The sequence below is a fragment of the Notamacropus eugenii genome, chromosome 1 (genome assembly GCF_028372415.1).
Source record: "Notamacropus eugenii isolate mMacEug1 chromosome 1, mMacEug1.pri_v2, whole genome shotgun sequence".
Lineage (NCBI taxonomy): Eukaryota > Metazoa > Chordata > Mammalia > Diprotodontia > Macropodidae > Notamacropus > Notamacropus eugenii.
In genome coordinates, this window is record NC_092872.1 from 346,494,422 (window position 1) to 346,512,238 (window position 17,817).

Genomic DNA, 17,817 nt, shown 5'->3' on the forward strand with positions numbered 1-17,817 from the left:
CAGCAGCTGGAGCTCAGGCCTGTCACATGCAGGTCTAGAATTAGAATCACCCTCCTCTCTCCAGCAGGCCCATAGCCTATGTGAGAGTGAAGATGGTATTAAGGATGCACAGATCTGTCTCTGTAGGAAGTCCTGAGCCCAACAGAGAGATGGGAAATGTGAATAAAATTCTCAACTCCTACTATTTAACTACAGGTGTAACATGGAAGCCTCTTAACTTTGCTGGGTCTCAGTTTCCTCATCTGTAAGATGGGGGAGTATAAAACGCCACAGCCCAGATAGCTCATAGCCCTCTCAGGGAGTGCTGAATAGTAGAAAGAACCCTGGTCTTAAGAGTCAGGGACTTAGGTCTGGATGCTATTTCTGTAACTGTGTGACTTTAGGCAAATCACTTTCCCTCTCTGGGCCTCAGTTTGCTTATCTGTAGAATGAAACTAATATTCCCACTCCCTCCCTCAAAGGGTTGTAGTGAAGAAAGCACTTTGTAAGCTGCAAAGCACCACAGAAAAGGGAACTCTGACCCCTCACACCCAACCCCCTTGCTGTCTTTGGGTATTTATATCTCTTCCAAGATGATTTTGACTTGAATTTACTATGTGACCTAAGTCAAGGACATCCTATCTCTGGACCCAGGTTTCTTCATCCTCTTATTTCTCAGATCCTCTCTAGTTTCTAAGATTCTCTCTAGAAAAAGAGAACTTTTCTAATGTCTTCATAAACTTAGTGTCAGAACTGGAGAGGATCTTAAAAATAAGGATGAAGAGATGTTCCTGAAAGAGCCTAAAGTTTCCAGACTGGACCGGGGAGTTGACTGATACAGAGAACTCCTCTTCCCCTGAGTTTTAGGAAGCAAAAGGGATAGGAGTTGGTGCTGTGATTTACAGGACTGCTCTCTGTGTGAATGGGGAACTCCAGAGTGAGCGAAGTCCCTTCACCAGTGCAGGTCACCAATCAGTCTGCCGTTTTTATTCTTAGAGTTGCCTAGAGCACACCAAGAGGGCACTCACACACACCCAGGGTCACACAGCCTGGTCTTCCTCATTCCTAGATCAGCTGTCCATCGGCTTTGCCACAATGCATCTAGAGGCTACAGAACAAGACAAGGTTCTCCACAGACATGGAAACAGTCACATAGACACAGAGACAGAAAGGCACATCAACACCCAAAGGAAAAACAAACAGAAGCATGAATTTTAAAGTGGAAGAGGACAGACAACCAGATCCTTGTCTGTGCTTTCCAAAACACCCAGCCGGTCAGGCTAGACAGGCTGAACACACTTTGTTTGTTCTAAAGCTCTTAAACACAAACCAGTAAGGAATTGTGTATAGCTGCTAACTGTGGCCCCGGGGAAATTCACTTTTATTGGGGGTGGGGAGGAGCATCAGCATCAGTGCTCTGGACAGCCTGACCCATGCAGTGCAGTTGTTTGGGGGAAGAAACAGCTCAAGACTGTGGGGTAACCTGGGGCTCCATGGTGATGGCAGAACTAAGGGGTGGTACCACATGCCCTAGCCCCCAAATGCTGGTACCTTCCCCCGACTAGGGAGGCTTTTGCAGTGAAAAAACTTCCATGGGTGAGAAGGATCAGTCTCCAATATTCAGGGCAAGAGGAATCTGCCTGTTTCTACCACTGAGCCCCCCAGATATGGTCCTCAGGTACCCCCATTAAAGCAACAGGCATGCAAGAGACTTAGGCTTTTGGCTTTGAGGAAGAAAAAGTTTGTGGATGACTGGGAATTTTAAAGCTATCAGCCTCCATGGCCAAGGCCATGAGAAGACACTCCCTTGTCCCCACTACCTGTAGGTGTCCCCTGTACCAGAGGAGGATGGTATACTGCTAGGGAAGGGATGTGTCCAATGAGGCCAGGTGGACCAGCTTGCTTTGCCTTAATGAGATTTGACACTTGCTCCAGTGAATAAAGGAAGATGTAAAAATTTTATTTCTTTGAACAGTTTTGGAGGATTGTGTAGTCAGCCTGGTGGATGTCACAGATGGGGAACTCTAAGCATCAGACCACACTCTGACTCTATTTCACCTACCAACCTCTTTCCCAATCCAGCTGAAATCCCCATATGTACTGGATGGTGACTTTCCTGTGGTTGGCCTTTCATCAAATGCTTCCATCCACTAAGGCTTCCACAGCCATTTCTTTTGAGTTAAAAAATGAAGTTTGCTGCTCAGTCTCTCAACAATGCTGAAGAGGAGAAGCAAAAGTCTTGGTTCTAGGTTAGATGGACAGGGGTGTGGGAGACAGACATTCTGTTCTCTCTGATCCCCATCTTCTTGCCACTCCTGCCTCCCCACCCCATCCCACTGACTTTTCATAACAAAGTTAAAGAGGACGTTGGCTACCAGTCTTGGGTGGTATTCAGGTCAGTCAATGATCCAAGAAAGCAAGTGGATGGTAGGAAAAATCAAATCCCCATCAAAATCCACCTCTCATTTAGGACAGTCCTCAACAATTCAATTACTTTCTGAGCCTCAATTTCCTCACCTGCCAAATGGGAATAACACTTGCACTCTGCCCCTCACAAGGCTATTGTGGGAAGTGCTCTGTAAACCTTAATGCACTATAGACATGGGAGTTATATTATTTTTATTCCAAAGGAATGAATATTTACAAAGTGATACATGCCAGGGGGTAAAAGCTAGGATGGTTAACCAGGAAGGTCACAGGCATCTTGTGAAACTGGTAAATCTTTTAACTGCCCCATTGCCATTGCACATGGAAACTCATTAGAAGCTCATTGACATCAAATATCAACACTCAGCATCCCATCAATCATCAAAACCTTTGTCCCCCAGGGGTATTTATGAAAAAGAACTATTGGGAGCAGATGTGGAAGACACTGGGCTTTGGTTTGGGGGGGTGGGTAGGTTTGCTAGTTTAATTGAGTGATAGGTCTAGGATTGGGCCCCACTATCCAAACAAGGTGGATTCTAGAGCATTCGTCTCTAACTATCATTGAAATGGGAAAGAGGCTGCCAGGAGTCGTCCTGTGGATCCAAGGCAAGCTCTGTCCACTGCCTTCTGTCCTAAGTCTGGGGTGTCACTGTTTAGCAAGCTCAGCAGACACCATCCCTGGGTCCCATCAATGTAAGGCACTGAGTTCTAGAGTTTCTAGTCCCCAACCCAGAACTCCCAAGGAATAGGAGTATCTGTCCCTGAAACTCTCCATGTGTCCTCCCACCCCAGCCCCCTGTGGTGTAAATGTCCTCAGTCCCAGGATTACACTGCAGCAGAGGGCATGTATGAAGTCAGCCTCTGTCTCCAGTCTTCCTCATTTGGCTATGGTCTTGGGCCTGATACCTGTAGGGAAGGAAGAATAAATAATTTTGTTAAGAGGGACCCTCCTCTTTTTCCCATCCTCATCATGCCGTTGAGCTGTCCACATTCGACAAGGAGCACAGCGCAGACCTCAGTGGGGAAAGACCCCTTGTTAGTGGGAATGTCAGCCAAGGAGATGGGACACAAGGATGCTGCACCTCCGACTTTGCTTCAGCCTGAACAAATGGCTTCACGATTTTCCAGTAAAAATCTGAGTGTAATTTCATTTAGCCTTAGATCATTTTACTTCCCATTCTTAGGATGATAGGAAGGGATCTTAGAGATCACCCAGTCCTGCCCCCATATTTTACTGAGGAGAAAGAGGCTTGGGAAAGAAAAGAGACAGTATCAGACACAGCCAGTATCAGAGCTGATTCAAATCCAGATCTTTAGTGGAACAGACCATTGTGTTTAGATTTTAGAGGATCTGGTTTCAAATCTTAGCCTTGCTACTTACTGCTTCTGTGACCTTGAGCAATTCATGTCCTCCTGAGGCCTCAATTTCCTCCTAGTGAATCCATTCAGTAAAGCTTAGCAGTGATAGGCTAGCACACATAGAACTAGGCTATTGATGGACATGAAGCTGCATTTGCCTCGGTGCAGGAGAGAAAGAGTCAGCAAAAGCCAGAGCAGTGGTTACCTTAACATGGAAATGTTGGCATTTTAAGATAACCAGCAATCTTTCCTCTTCTGGGGCATCAGAGAGGGAAGAAGATAAGGAAGGAGGGAGATGGGGGGAAGAAGAGTCCAACCAGCTACCAGCAGCACACATTTGCCACCAGCTCCCAGGGGAGAAGCACCACATTAGCGGAGAGTTGTCGACACAGGACTGGGGAGGGCGCCGTCCCACCATCGCCACCCGGGTTAGTCGACAGGAAGAAGCGTCTCTGGCCATTTACCTACCTCACTGGACCACACAATGCCATTTTGTTTTATCATCTCCAGAATCAGAGTCAACCTCAGCTTTTGAATAAAACACACATGAGATACCTTGTCACATAGGGCCAAAACAAAATCAAACAAAACTGAAAAAGGGAATCTGTAGTTCTATCTGAGAAATCAGATTCCCCAAGGACAAGGAAACAAGGGAGACAAAATGGCACTCTACACCAGCGATGTCAAGGGCAAATAGAAGTGGGGCCACTAATCCATACATATGCTGGCCACAAATTGAATTAACTTTAACATGTAATGTCTGTTTTATTGTTTTTGAATTTATTTTATTACACATTTTATTTATTTTTATATGTATATTATATATTATTAATATATTTTATATTATATACATAATTATATATTTTAATATGATATAGAATTATAATATAATCAATATAAATTAATATATAAAATTTATTATTCATATTTATTATTTTATTACATATTTCCCAATTACGTTTTAATCTGGCTTGGGTGATGTTATGGGTACCTCCACTCTACACAGTTCAAAAATAATAATTCAATAAACACGTAATAAGCATGTTAATAAACTGTGTACAGAGTCTAATTCTTGGCCCAGTGGACAGCTCGAGTCCTTTTTTATGCTAGGTCTGGAGAGCCACAAGAACTTATAAGTACATTGGTTGGTGAGTGAGTACTGCTTATACCCCAAGATTGGTAAAGCACCTTATCTGTCATTTGAGCCTTATAATAATCCTGTAGGTGAAGCAGTGAATAAATTGCACTGTCATACCCATTTTATGGATGAGGGAACTGAGGCTGGGAAAGGTTTAGTGACCTCTCCCGGGATTAATAGACTTAGGTTAAGTGCCTGAGATGGGTTCGAATTCAAGGGCTTCCTGTCCCCACATCCATCCCTTCTATCTACTATGTGTCACTACCACACCGAAAAAGGATGATGGGGGTGTGTGTGTGTGTATGTGTATGCATGTGTATGTATATGTGTGTGTATATATGTGTATGTGTGTGCATATGTATGTGTATGTGTGTACATGCGTATATGTGTGTAGGTGTATGTGTGTATGTGTACAGTCTTTTGCCACCTGCAATGAGATAGGAGACAGTCTTAGCCATGAGTCCCTATCCAAAAGATATGGGGAAAGTAAATGAGACTGAGAATTAGTATTAGCCACGGTGTTGTCCTTCATGTATGCAAATGAAATGAATAACAAAATGAAAAGAATACTGCTTTAAGATTTGCCAAGCACTTTACAGAGGTTATCACATTTGATCATCACAACCACCCTGGGAAGTAGATGTTCTAATTAGTCCCATTTTGCAGATGAGAAAACTGAGGCTGAGAAAAGTTACATGAGTTATCCAGGGTCATGCTGCTAGTAAGTGTCTGAAATTGGATCTTACCTCAGGTCTTCCTGAACCCAAGTCTACCTGGGGAGGATGGGCTTTACTGAGCCATCCACACTCTCTTAAGCTTGGTCTCTCTTGTGACCAAAGATGTGTGTTTGTGAGACGGCTGGCTGGGGTCTGGGCTCAATGTAGAGGTAGAGTCAGGGCTTAACTGAGTTCTAACTGGTATCACCAGATACCCCAGGAAGACCAGGTACCATATGCCCATACAAGAAGAAACACCATCATCTGCTTTGACTTAGTGGAGAGGGCCTGGGAATGGATAAAAGAAATTACCTTCATGGCTCCTAGGATGCCGCTTCTTCCTCCGCTTCCCAGATCCCTTCTTGGTCCGCTCCTGGGATCGAGGGAGGGTCCCAGAGCCTGAGGAATCAGTAATAGCCCCTTCAGAGAAAGACCTGTCCAGAGATGTGTCTAGCACTGAGTCTGGTGCTGTATCTTCCTCCTCCTCCTCCTCCTCCACTTCTGGAGGAGCTGGCTCTGCATCCTCTGACCTCTGATGGCCATTCTCAGGTGCCTCGGCTGTTCTACCAGCCTCGTGCTCTGCAGCTTGATCCTCTGCTCTGGTGGCATCAACCTCACTGCCTATGTCCAGGCCCCAAGGGTGAGGGCCACTGGCAAACTTGATGGGCTTCAGAGACTTGGAATCATCAAGGGTAAGTACCATATGAGGGTCATCAGGAAAGCCAGGCATGGGTGTGGAAGCTTTGTTGCCCTCTGGGCTTGGCCAGCCATGGCTGCTGACTTCAGAGTGCCCTTTGAGGATTCCACCAACAGGCCCAGGACCATCTGGGTTGTCCTGGTCCCAAGTCTCTCCAACCACAGCAGCAGCAAGGTCAAGGCCCTGCCCGTGCTTGGAGGTGTTGTCAGCATCCTTTATGACTGCTGAGAATAAACAAGAAGGTTAGGTAAGGTGTAGCCACTCTGGAGGTAGGTATGGTGCTGAATCACCCTTTTACTTAGCTTTATTTTGGAAAGAAAGCTCAACATAGCCATGTCCGCCTCACCACATCAGGTAACTACTTGTACATAAGTCTTCAATCATGTCTTTCCTGTGTCCTGGATGTCTCTTGCCTCTTTTCCCATCACCTCCCAGGGCCCACCTTGAATGTCATTTTCTCTAGGAAACCCATCCTGACAACCTTTCACCCTCACTGAGCAATCTTTTCAGGGATCTCCTATTAGCCAGCCTGAGTCACACAGCCTTGGAGTGAGCTTATTTTATATGTGCCACGTTTGCCACCTAATCTTAGAGCTCCCCTACGTCAGGGAATGTTTGTCTTTGGACAGTAGCAAACGAGACTGCTCAGAGAATGTCATGAAAGAGTAGAACATTAGGAGGTATCTTGGTTCTCAACTCAGGGGTCCCCGCTTCACTTAGTTTCCATGACTTATAAAATCACTGGCAGCAGAATATCCTCTGGGGAATCATCTTCAAATATGTCTATATAGTAATCAGGAGAATCAAGAGGATCATAAATAGATCTTCAAGTGCATCCAGTTGAATCCCCCCATTTTACACCTGAGAAAACTGAGACCCAGAAAGACTGGATAATTTGCTCAAACTCAGAGAAGTAAGTTAGTGGCAGAGCCAGGATCTAAAGCCCAGTCCTCTGACTCCAAACTCATGATACTTTCCACTGTGCCAAGTGAACCACAGCTAATTTTCAGCATTTGCAGGAAACATACAAATCAACAATGTCATGTGCTAGTGATTTGCCCATTCGAATTTGATTGGTGCTGACCCTTGAAGGGCATTTCCCTACAATCTCCTGTCACCAACATTCTCAGGATTGTAGAAAGACATTGGACAGGGCGGGAGTGGGTAGGACCTTTTCTTCTTTTAAAGATTTTATTCTGAACTTAAGAAATAAAACAAGCACTTGTATAACATACTGGAATAGAAAAAAAAGATGACTGCACATGAAACTGCAAATCTATTATGTATTAACTCGCTATTCCTTTCAAATATACAACAAAAAATCATGTAAATTTATGTTTTCTTGCCCTAGAGATGGCTACCATTAGACACAAATATGTGTGTATGCACACACACACATACATACAGTGTATATATATATGTGTGTGTGTATACATATACTACATACGTGTATATATAAGCACATACATCTATGTACACATATATGTATATATACAATGTTCACAAATACATATATGTGTGTATGTGTAATATACATACTTCTATCAGTTCTTTCTCTGAATGTAGACAGCATCTTCCTTCACAAGTCCTTTGTACTTAATATGGGTAGGGCTTTAATAATGATGATGATAAAGATAACAGATGATATTTATGCAGCACTTTAAAGTTTATAAAGTGTTTTACATGTTACCTCACTTGGTCCTCATTTTTTACAGTTGAGAAAACTGAGGCAGGCAGAGGTTAAGTGATGTGCCCAGGGTCACATGGCTAGTTAATATCCAAGGTAGGATTTGTACCCAGGTCTTCCTAACTCCAAGGCCAGCACTTTCTCCACTCTGCCATCTAGCTGTCCATGTTAGTGGAGTAAAAAAACAGAACAGAATGAGGGTCAGGAAAGACCCTGGCTTTAGTGAAGAGCTATCAATGCATGGAAATGAGTTCAAGGTCAAGGCTAAAGTGACGAATATGTCAGTCTGGAGTTGTCTGCTGACAATTAATTATGTCACCTGGGGGTAATTATGGACATAATTTCAGCTACTTCATGTGCAGGCTGCTGACACCTGTGAGCTTGGCAGTGCTGTAAAAGGGAGGTCATTTGGATAGGGTCAAGGACCTGGGTTTGAGACCAAGTGGTGGCACTGGGTTCCATTCCCTTCTTGCTTTTCTGAGTGAACTGTCTGATTCCTTGAAGGTTCAGAATCCTACTGAGGTGAATCCTGTCTGGGCGTACCTCACAGGGAGCTGGGAGATTTTGGGGAGCCCCAATAAGGCTTGTCTACCTGACTGCAGGCTGGAAGAGAGCTAGGATTTTGTTCATCTCAGTTGGAGGGCTGCCTATGATGATACCCTGATCTCAGCTATGGCTTTGGAGTCATTACTTGCTAACTTTCCACTGAGATGTTTTCCTCTTTCCTGGTGAAGTTAGAATGATAGGAAATAAGAGATCAAGGTGGGTTTGGCTTCCTTCTGGCTTACTCTCTCTTTCTCTCTCTCTCTCTCTCTCTCTCTCTCTCTCTCTCTCTCTCTCTCTCTCTCTCTCTCTCTCTCTCCTCCCCTCCCATACCTTCCCTCCTAATGAAAGGGCAACCTCAGGGCTCAGAGAAGAATTTCTCATTAAAAGAGAAGGGAAGCAGAAAAGATGGCAGGACAGAGGTAATAAAAATTCAACCAACCAACCAAGACTTCCTGAGTCCTGCTGTGTGTCCAGTGCTGGGCTCAACCAGAGGAATAAAAAGAGGGACTAGACCAGATCTAAGCCCTACTTTTGGTGAATTTACAGGATGGGGAAGCCTCAGAGATTTCTTAACCTGGGGGAGACAGGGCTTCACAGACATATATAGTCAGAGAGCCTAAAAATCCTAACCACAAAACTGTAGGGTCTTGGAATTATATAGTGTTATAAAGACTTATGTAGACTGTGAAAGCTGGAAAGGAGGTTGGAAACCATCTCCTTCAAGTTCGTCATTTTACAGAGGGAGAAACTGAGGCAATGGGAGGCAAAATGTATTGCTCAAGGTCACACAATGAATTGGTGGCAAAAGACAGGATTAGAACCCAGGTCCTTTGACTCCTAATCCACTGCTCAGCTACTTTCCCCTTCTAGGCCTCCATTTCCCAATCTATAATATAGGAGTACAATTCATATACCTAAAACATACTCTTAAGTCCTATAAAAATTCAGAGAAGGAGGAGATGACTAAGATCTGGTATGAGCAGGGAAGGCTTCATGGAGGAGGTGAGATTTAAGCCCTGAAGGATGGGCAGATTTAGAAGAGGGGGGCCATCAGGAGGGTAAGGGAGTCACATCTTACCAGTCTCTTTTTCCTTGCAGGTTTCAGTAGGGGCCATTTTTAGGCCATTCTCCGAATCCCCTTTGCCCTTGGCGGTCTTCCTCAGCTGGAAACCTTTCCTGATATCAGCCAGGAGGGCATCGATGACACACACTTCCTCCTGTTTCACCATTCCCTTCCGAACTATAGAAATCCCCAAAGTCCCCCAGTCACCCCACATATAGAGCCTGCCTAGAAAGTCTGAAGGGGAGGAGGGAAATATGACCTCTGCTCTCCAGGAGCCCCCAAAGCAAGTAAAGGAATCTAAAAAGGATGTAGAAAGAAAATAAATAATTTCTGGGGACTAAGGTTGTACAGGTCTGAAGGGCTACTGGAATCTCAGGCAGAATTAATGAGGGAGGGCCTTCAATAGCAGGTGACCTTTGTAGGGAGTGGCTTGGGAAACCTTGATTCTTAGTCTTGGTTGGAAAAGCTGAGCTTGGGCTTGAAGAATAGTAGGAGGAGAGGATTTCTCCCCACCCTGTAGCCTACGCTGCTCACTTGGCCCAGTTACCCCATGGCTCAGGTCCCTCTGCTTACTGATCTTTCCATCTTCCCCCCGGGGCCTTTTGGCTTCTTCATCCTCCAGCTGCTTCTTCCTCTTCTGTGCCTTCACAGCCTGCTCCTTCCAGTCCTTGTTCTCCTAATAACAAGAGAGAAGGACTTCTGTCAGTCACTGAGTCTCCAGGCGCCTGGGGCTTTAGGCTTGTCACAGATATTTATAGCATCCTAGAATGTCAGAGATCTTAAAGACCATCTAGCTTAGCACTTTCATTTTCAGAAGAAGAGAATGAGGGCAAGAGAGGGGGAACCACCTGCCTAAGGTCACACAGCAAGTTAGTGAGTCTAGAATATGGGCCTCTTGACTCCCAGCCTTGCTCTTCTCTCAATCACTCTGCTAGGTTTCTCTTCGGTTGTCTTGGTGTCCCATATAAATATGCCTGTATGCTCCTCTGATAGGGTGCACTCCCTGAGGGCAAGAACTGTTTATGCAGAGTTCTCTTGTGTCAGTGTGGCTTAAAAAAATAATAAAATGCTTATTGACTTGAGATGGGGAGAGATCTTATTTGCATAGATTTATCTGTCAGATGGTGACCTCTCCAAGGGCAGGGCAGAGATCACAATGTTTATGTTCTTCTGTTTGTCTGTCTCTCCAAGATGGGAAGGGAACCTGTCTTCATAGGTCTGTCTGTCTGACTTAGTAAGATCCCTGAGGGCAAGGCTGTGGTTATGGTGACCTCTGTGTCTGAGATGAGCTGGCACCATGTCAGTGCAACTCTCTCCAGTGGTGCCCAGCTTGGCACCTCAGTCTTTAGCTAAGGCTCCCTGATGATGCTGTTATAAGTGCCCCAACTTCCTGGGTTCAGAAACGAGGCCCTGTGAGTAGGGTGATGCTATCTGATGCTGAGACAGTCCTTCGGGCAGAGAAAAAAGTTAGGTGCAAGTTGTTAGATTAAATAAAGAAATGGCTATGATCATGCAGGCCATTGATCTCATTATCACAATTACCCCAGGAATCCAGGGCTCCCCTGATGACAGCTTTGGAGTGGAATGGGAAAGATTTTATTGGTATAGACAATTCCAAGTGTGGGAACTTATCTGTAAGTTATAGCCTTGGAGGGTTGTCCGTAGATGCTGAGAGGTGAAGGAAGATTTGCATGATAGTACATGTCAGAGGAAGCATTTAAATCTAGGTCTTTTGGACTCTGGGACCAGCCTTCTATCTGCTTTGCCACCCTCTCAAATAATATTAGATCCCATTTCTATAATAAATGAACAACTATTCACATTTCCACAATGCTCTGTCGTTTATGAAATATTTTTTTCACATCTTTGTGAGGCAGGCTGTGGAAACATTATTTTCCCCATTTTATAGAAGAGTCTCGATGGGAAATGGTTTGCCCAAGGTCTTTAGGAAGTTACAAGTAGCCTGTAGATGTCAGGGATCATAAAAATACTGTGGCATGTCTTGCTTACTTGTTTTTGTATCACAGCACTTACCACAGTACCTGACACACTGATGTCATTATTGAGCTGTGTATGACTCTTCTTGACCCCATTTGGGGTTTTCATGTTAAAGATACTGGGGTGGTTTGTCAGTTTTTTCTCCAACTAATTTACAGATGAGGAAACTGGAACAAACATGGTTAAGTGACTTGCTGTGGTCACATAGCTACGAAGTGTCTGAGGCCAGATTTGAACTCAAGAAGATGAGTCTTCCTGACTTCAGGCCCGGCACTCTATTTGCCATGCCACCTAGCTGTCCCAAAGTCAGTGCACAATCAGTGCTTGTCTATTTATCCATATATCTTTATTGGAAAAAGAGGGGCTCAAAAGTGCCCAGTAAATATTTTTTGTACCCAGCAAGTACTAAATGGATATCTATGCAATTTGAATTGGTATTTATAGCACTGAGTGAAAGCTTTCTCTTATTCACAGGACACTCACCTTCATGGCTCTGATGAAAAGTTCTCGAAAAGTCTTCATGGTGCTGAAGGTGTCCTCCAGGGAGAGCTTGTGGGCGTCCTCACAGAGGTAGTCAGCCAGCTCCACTTTCTTCCTCTCAATGATCTTAAACTCTTCCTCCAGCTCCCTGGAGGCTGAGATGCTATCCTGGGGAGAGTCATTTATTCATAGTCCAGCTGTGTCTGAGGACCCCTCAGATACCCCACGCATGAATCACAGAACCTCTGCTAGGAGATCTGCTCCATCTGACTTTAGGACTATTTTCAGAGCTAGGGAAAGTTTTTTCACACTGAGCTGAAACTGACCTTTCTCTCATTTATGATCACATAGGTGTATCAGAGCTAACCTGAACTGGCTAGAGAGAGAGGTGATTATTAAATTTCCAGAGTGAGCATTTACACCTTGGAAACTGGTGATTCTACAAATCAGGTTCAATTTATTGTCTATAGATTTAATAAAGTGACAGACAAAATGCTAATAGTGCAGATTAAACTTAAAAGTGTGTTTTGTGTGCACTTTTTTCCCCTTTGGAGGGCTAGATGTTAAACATTTACCAGTATACCACTGGGCAGAATCTTCGAGTCAGACAAGATCTCAGAAGGCATCCAATATTCTCTCCTGCCCAACGTATGAATCTTCTTGATGGTATCCCCCAACAATTCAGTTGGAAGCCCACAAACTCCCAAGACTTCCTCCTTAGCTTCTGGATAGCTTTGAATGTAAAGGAAAATCTGCCTAATAGGATCTCTCTGTGACTACTGTCTCTCTATAACTTCTGTCTAGTGCCTGGTTCTTTCCTCTGGGATCAAGAAGAGAAAGGACTCAGATGCCATCACCGATGCTTATCCATGGAGCTGCTGCTATGAACAAATTCACTGTAAGTTCAAAAGAGTCCTTCCCTTGGATAGCAGCTGATGCTAAAGCCCATCCCTACTTGCTAGCCACACAGAACAAAAGTCACCAAGGTCTGGAAAGTCCAGAGAACTGGGGCTGGGAAAGGAGAACTCACTGGCCCTCAGCCCACTGCTAGGAACAACTTACTAATGGTCTGGTTGTTCGTCATCTTCAACCTGCTCAGTTTCAACTTTGAGGACCTTGGTTCTACCAAGGGCAGGCCCAGATCTGCTTTCTTTGTCCCTCCCACACTGTAAATTCCCGTAAGCAGGCCCAGGTCTGCTTCCTCTGCTGTTTGCCCAACAGTGGGGCTGAGGACTGACCTGGGCACACAGGGAGAATGGAAGCATTGGTGGATGGAGTTCAGGAAAGACTTACCAAAGTGCTTAGCACTCAGGGCACTAGACTTTCCCTTTCCTGTTTATGTTATTGTCCTTCTCTCTCTTTCTCTGTCTTTATGTTTATCTGTCTCCCCATCTCCTCCCTTCCCAGTTTCCATCCACCTCCGGTCCTCTCCAAAAGCTGCTCCCCCAATATAAGGCATACCTAAGGTATATGCCTCATTTTGACTGTGCCCAGCACACAAGAGTTTACATCTATCTCCCCCATTCAGCCTGAAGCTTCAGCTGGTGGTCACTTGCCTGGAGGGGCTTTGCATACTGCTCCTGAACTTCAGGAATCCCTGAGGATACCTTCCTCTCCATCTCCAGCAACTGCTTCAGGTTGGTGCTGGCTTCGGAGTGGATGGCATCAATATTGATCCTGAGAGTCAGTGAAGAGGGTGGAGTGAAAGAAGGACCTCATTGTGAGACCAAAGGTCAGAGATCAATTGATGTAAAAACTAGAAAGGCTTATTTCCTGTCTCCTGATATTCACTTTCCTCCCATATTACAGATGAAGAAATTGAGGACCAGAGGGAAAATAATCCTATTTTGAGAATCAAAGATAATAATGTGTGTATGAAAGTAGAAAGTGACAGCCTTAGAGTCACCGAATGTCAGCTAGGAATGATCTTAGGAAGACATTTAGTCTAACCCACTCAGTTTTAGGGGAGAAAACTGAGGCTTCTTCAAAACAAGGGACTTGCTTAATCAAAGCCATACAGTTGGTTATTGGTAGCAGCAGGATTAGAATTCAGGTCTGCTGACTCCCACTATAAGGATCTTTCTAATGGCTGTCTGTTCTCCCGGATGTGAAGGATTCTAATTCTATTAAAGCCATTTCCCAAGGGCTAATAGGGAATTTGTTTATTTACAATCCAAATGTAAGACCAGTAGGTAACTGAAAATGCTTTTCTTCTGGCTGATACCAAGTGGCCCAGGTGTAGCCATGCTCTCCTCCTCATGGGAGCCATAGCCATGGCCAGGGCAGTTTCTTACCCTGCTGCCCGAGAGATGTGCTCTAGGTCACTGGGGAGTTGCAGGAGATCAGGGTGATTTTTCTCCACTTCCTAGAAAAGAACAAGGACATTTCAGAATCAGTGAAGGTAAGGACAGTGTCTTCTCTACAGCAAAAATCTTCCCCAGTACCCAATATAGTGCTCTACATAGAACAGACACTTAATAAGTATTTTTTGAATTGAATTTCAGCCAAAGCATCTTTTCCCTTAATGCCTCCAAGGTCCAGGTCCTTTGAGGCCTCACTAGATTGACCACTAGAGTGAGAGCCACTATATTCCCTGAGCCTGTCTGATCTGGACACGAGCCATTTCTCACAGTTCTTAACCCCTTGCGTGAACTAGATATCCACTCATTTGTAGAAAAATTTTATTTTCAGCAACATTGCCTTGCACCATTTTTCTCACAATAGCCCCAGCTCCCTGCCCCTCCAAGTGACCTCCCCTTAGCTTATTTGTGGAGAGGGTCTACCTGGATATCTCTTAACTGTGGCTAGTCTGTCTACCTGATCTTCCCTGAGCACAGTCAGCTCAGCTTGTTCTGGTTTTGAGCTCCAGGAAGGGCAGAGACTGGTGCCGTGGAATTCAGGGGACACTCTTTATGGAGCATCTAACACAGTCAGCTTGGCCCTTGGCTCATGAATGTTAGGGCTGGAAGGGTCTGATGCTGGGGGACTGCTTAGTTCAACCCCCTTGCTGTACAAAAGGGAAAACAGGCCCCGAGGGGAAGGGAGCCTTTCTCAAGGGCAAAACTGGTTAAGTGCCAAGACACTGACTCACTGGGGACAAGTCTGGGCATCTCCAAAACAGGGATCCTGAAAAAACCAAACATTTTATTGATGCCTTTTGTCTGTGCATCACAGTTTTTTACCAACCCCCACTTGTGACATAAGGGAAAAAGAAAGCGTATGGTGACCATCTCTGTCAATGGCACAGCAGCCTGTCCTGCTCCAGAGGGCCTGTAAGGTCTCCTCCACCTCTAACATTCTACAATGATGGGAAGGGAGTATTCAGAAGCTGGGAACTGAGGACACTCTGGCCGGAAGAAGACAGCAAGGAGAATAGAGAAGCCTGGCAATGGAGACTTTGTGCCCATTTGCTTCAGCTTCTGCAGGAGAACAGTGTGGCCCTATGGATAGAGATCTGTCCTTGAAGTCTGGAGAACTGAAGTCAAGCCCTGCCTCTGACATGTGTACTGGCTATGTGACCTTGGGCAAGTCACTTAACTTCTCAGAATTCTAGGCAATTCTCTAAGACCATAGAAAGTGCCGGTCTACTTTGGCTGAGGAGTTAGTCCCTTCTCAGAAGCTCCCTACACTAATTAAATCACAAGCCTGATTGAAAAAATAAACAAACAACCTTCGTCTTGGGTAATAGTTGTGAATGTGGAGAATTAAGCTTCCACCAGGGAAAGTTTGGCAAAGGTCTCCAGCATCCCTACCTCCAGGATGTGATGTAGCAGGGTCACACGGCTCTGGTTAGCCTTGGTTTCTGTGAGTTTGAGCAGAGTACTGATCTTAAAACCATCAGCATCTCCTGTATGACTCCCCTGGAAGAGATCAGGAAAGCTATTACTAAGGCTGCCACAGGCAGGGAGGAGATAGAACAGTCCTTGTGGTCTGCAGAGGGCTGGTGGACTACTTACATAGTTGAGAAAGTTTCCAATTTTAAGAATCAGTTGGCAGAAAACTGGCAGACGTTGGCTGGTGAGGAGACCTGCAGAGCAAGGGATATTTTTAATGAGTCAGTTCTGTAGACAAATCTGGTTTCCAGGTGCCCAAAAAAGCCATCAAGAGTCTGCTCAGGATCTCTTCTGGGGCCCTGAAGGATGGGTTGAGGGATGGTATAGTGGTCCTCATGGTTCAGGGATGTTCCCAAACAGCTAATATCCTTTACTGGCCTCTTACTGATCTGTCACCAGGAATTCAACTAAACCATTCCAGAACTGGCTGATATTCCTTCATGAAACAGTTCATAGAACCACAGTACATAGAGTTGGGAGGGATTTTGAGATCAATTCATTTTATAGACCTCAGAAACTCAGGGATAGATGGCCTCAGTGACATGATAAGGGTTGTGGTAGGGAGTAGCATGCCTGAAATCAGGAAGATCTGAATTCAGAAACAGCCCTTACTAATTGTGTGACCCTGGGAAAGTCATTTAAGTTCTGTTTCCCTCAATCTGCTCAAGAGTTTACCTCAATTCCCCAGCTGTAAAATGGGGATACACTGGAGAAGGAAATGGCAAACTGCCCCAGTATCTTTGCCAAGAAAACCCCATGGACAAAAGGTCCCTAGGGTCACGGAGAGTTGGAAATGGCTGAACTGAGTTTTCCTTCCTTCTCCCCTTTCTTTCTTTTTTTCTTTCTTTCTCTCTTCCTTTCTTTTGTAAGAACTGAACAGAGGTTTTGTGAATCCAAAACCAGTGCTTTTTTCACTACTGAATCAAAAAAAGAAAGGAAGAAAGAAAAGAAAGCCTAAACTCTATCAGTGAGGGGTTAATGTGCTAGTTCATATCTTCTCCTGGGGTGGGCCTGTGTGTGAAATGCGATATTATGTTCTCTCACTTGCCCTCAAAATACTTATTTTAAACATTGACACTCCCTGTGTTATCTTGGGCAAATCCCTTAATCTCCCTGAGCCTCAGTTCTCTCATCTGTAAAATGAGGAGGTTGGATTAGAAGGTCTTTGAGGTTCCTTTCAGTTTTAAATCTATGGTCCTAAGGGAGAAGGACAACCAGGGAAGAGACTCTAGTTCTAGCTTCTGAGTTTTACTAAGCACGACTATATTGTATTTCTTGATCTATTCCCTTATAGATTTTATTTGTGTCCTCTCTCTGTTTCCATTTTTCAGACTGAAGAAGTGATAGCTTCTGAGCCTGTATCCATAGAGTTTTGGGGTCCACCCCTGAGTCCCACCCTTTGAGGCCCCTGTTGCTCCACTTACTCTCACAGGCCCTACGGATAACCTCAGCTTTGGGTCGGATCATGTCCAGCATGATGACTGTCTCTTCACAGAGCAGCATGCACTCAATCCGCAGCTGGTAGCTAAAATGGGGAATTAGTGGGGAAATAGGTCATAGGTTCCATCTGGAAATACGAGTAATAGAATATGTGGAATAAATAATATATGGAATAAATATGGAGATAGGTACTTGGTTGTAGGTACTTGGTTCCCCATAATGGGCTCAGCAACACTGGGAGTCACAGAATCTCAGAGCTGGAAAAGACCTGGGAGGTCATGTAGTTGGATCTGTACTTGAAAAACTACCACAACTTGCCTAATATGTGGTCACAGAGTTTCCTCTTAAAGCCCTCTAGTGATAGGGGAGCTCGCTATTTTCCAAAACAGATCATTCCACTTTTTGACATTTAAAAATTTTTTCTTTACATTGAACCAAAAATCATCCTTTCTAC

At 44.6% G+C, this 17,817-nt stretch overlaps 1 protein-coding gene across 4 annotated transcripts in view; it reads right to left on the minus strand.

Moving 5' to 3' along the window:
• Window positions 1-1,918: 1,918 nt before the first annotated feature.
• INF2 (inverted formin 2) overlaps window positions 1,919-17,817 on the minus strand; it is an 83,010-nt gene continuing 67,111 nt past the window's right edge. For 2 of the 4 annotated variants that reach the window (XM_072630061.1, XM_072630062.1), the window contains exons 13-23: window positions 17,348-17,448; window positions 16,047-16,117; window positions 15,843-15,950; window positions 14,385-14,455; window positions 13,647-13,767; window positions 12,094-12,258; window positions 10,186-10,288; window positions 9,628-9,789; window positions 5,932-6,540; window positions 4,234-4,293; window positions 1,919-3,312 (exon numbers count right to left, since the gene is read on the minus strand). In XM_072630061.1, coding sequence (XP_072486162.1) covers window positions 4,235-4,293; window positions 5,932-6,540; window positions 9,628-9,789; window positions 10,186-10,288; window positions 12,094-12,258; window positions 13,647-13,767; window positions 14,385-14,455; window positions 15,843-15,950; window positions 16,047-16,117; window positions 17,348-17,448 — 1,570 coding nt within the window. In that variant the 3' untranslated portion in view covers window positions 1,919-3,312; window position 4,234. The remainder of the gene's footprint in view (window positions 3,313-4,233; window positions 4,294-5,931; window positions 6,541-9,627; window positions 9,790-10,185; window positions 10,289-12,093; window positions 12,259-13,646; window positions 13,768-14,384; window positions 14,456-15,842; window positions 15,951-16,046; window positions 16,118-17,347; window positions 17,449-17,817) is intronic. The other 2 variants (XM_072630063.1, XM_072630064.1) reach the window with 2 other exon arrangements.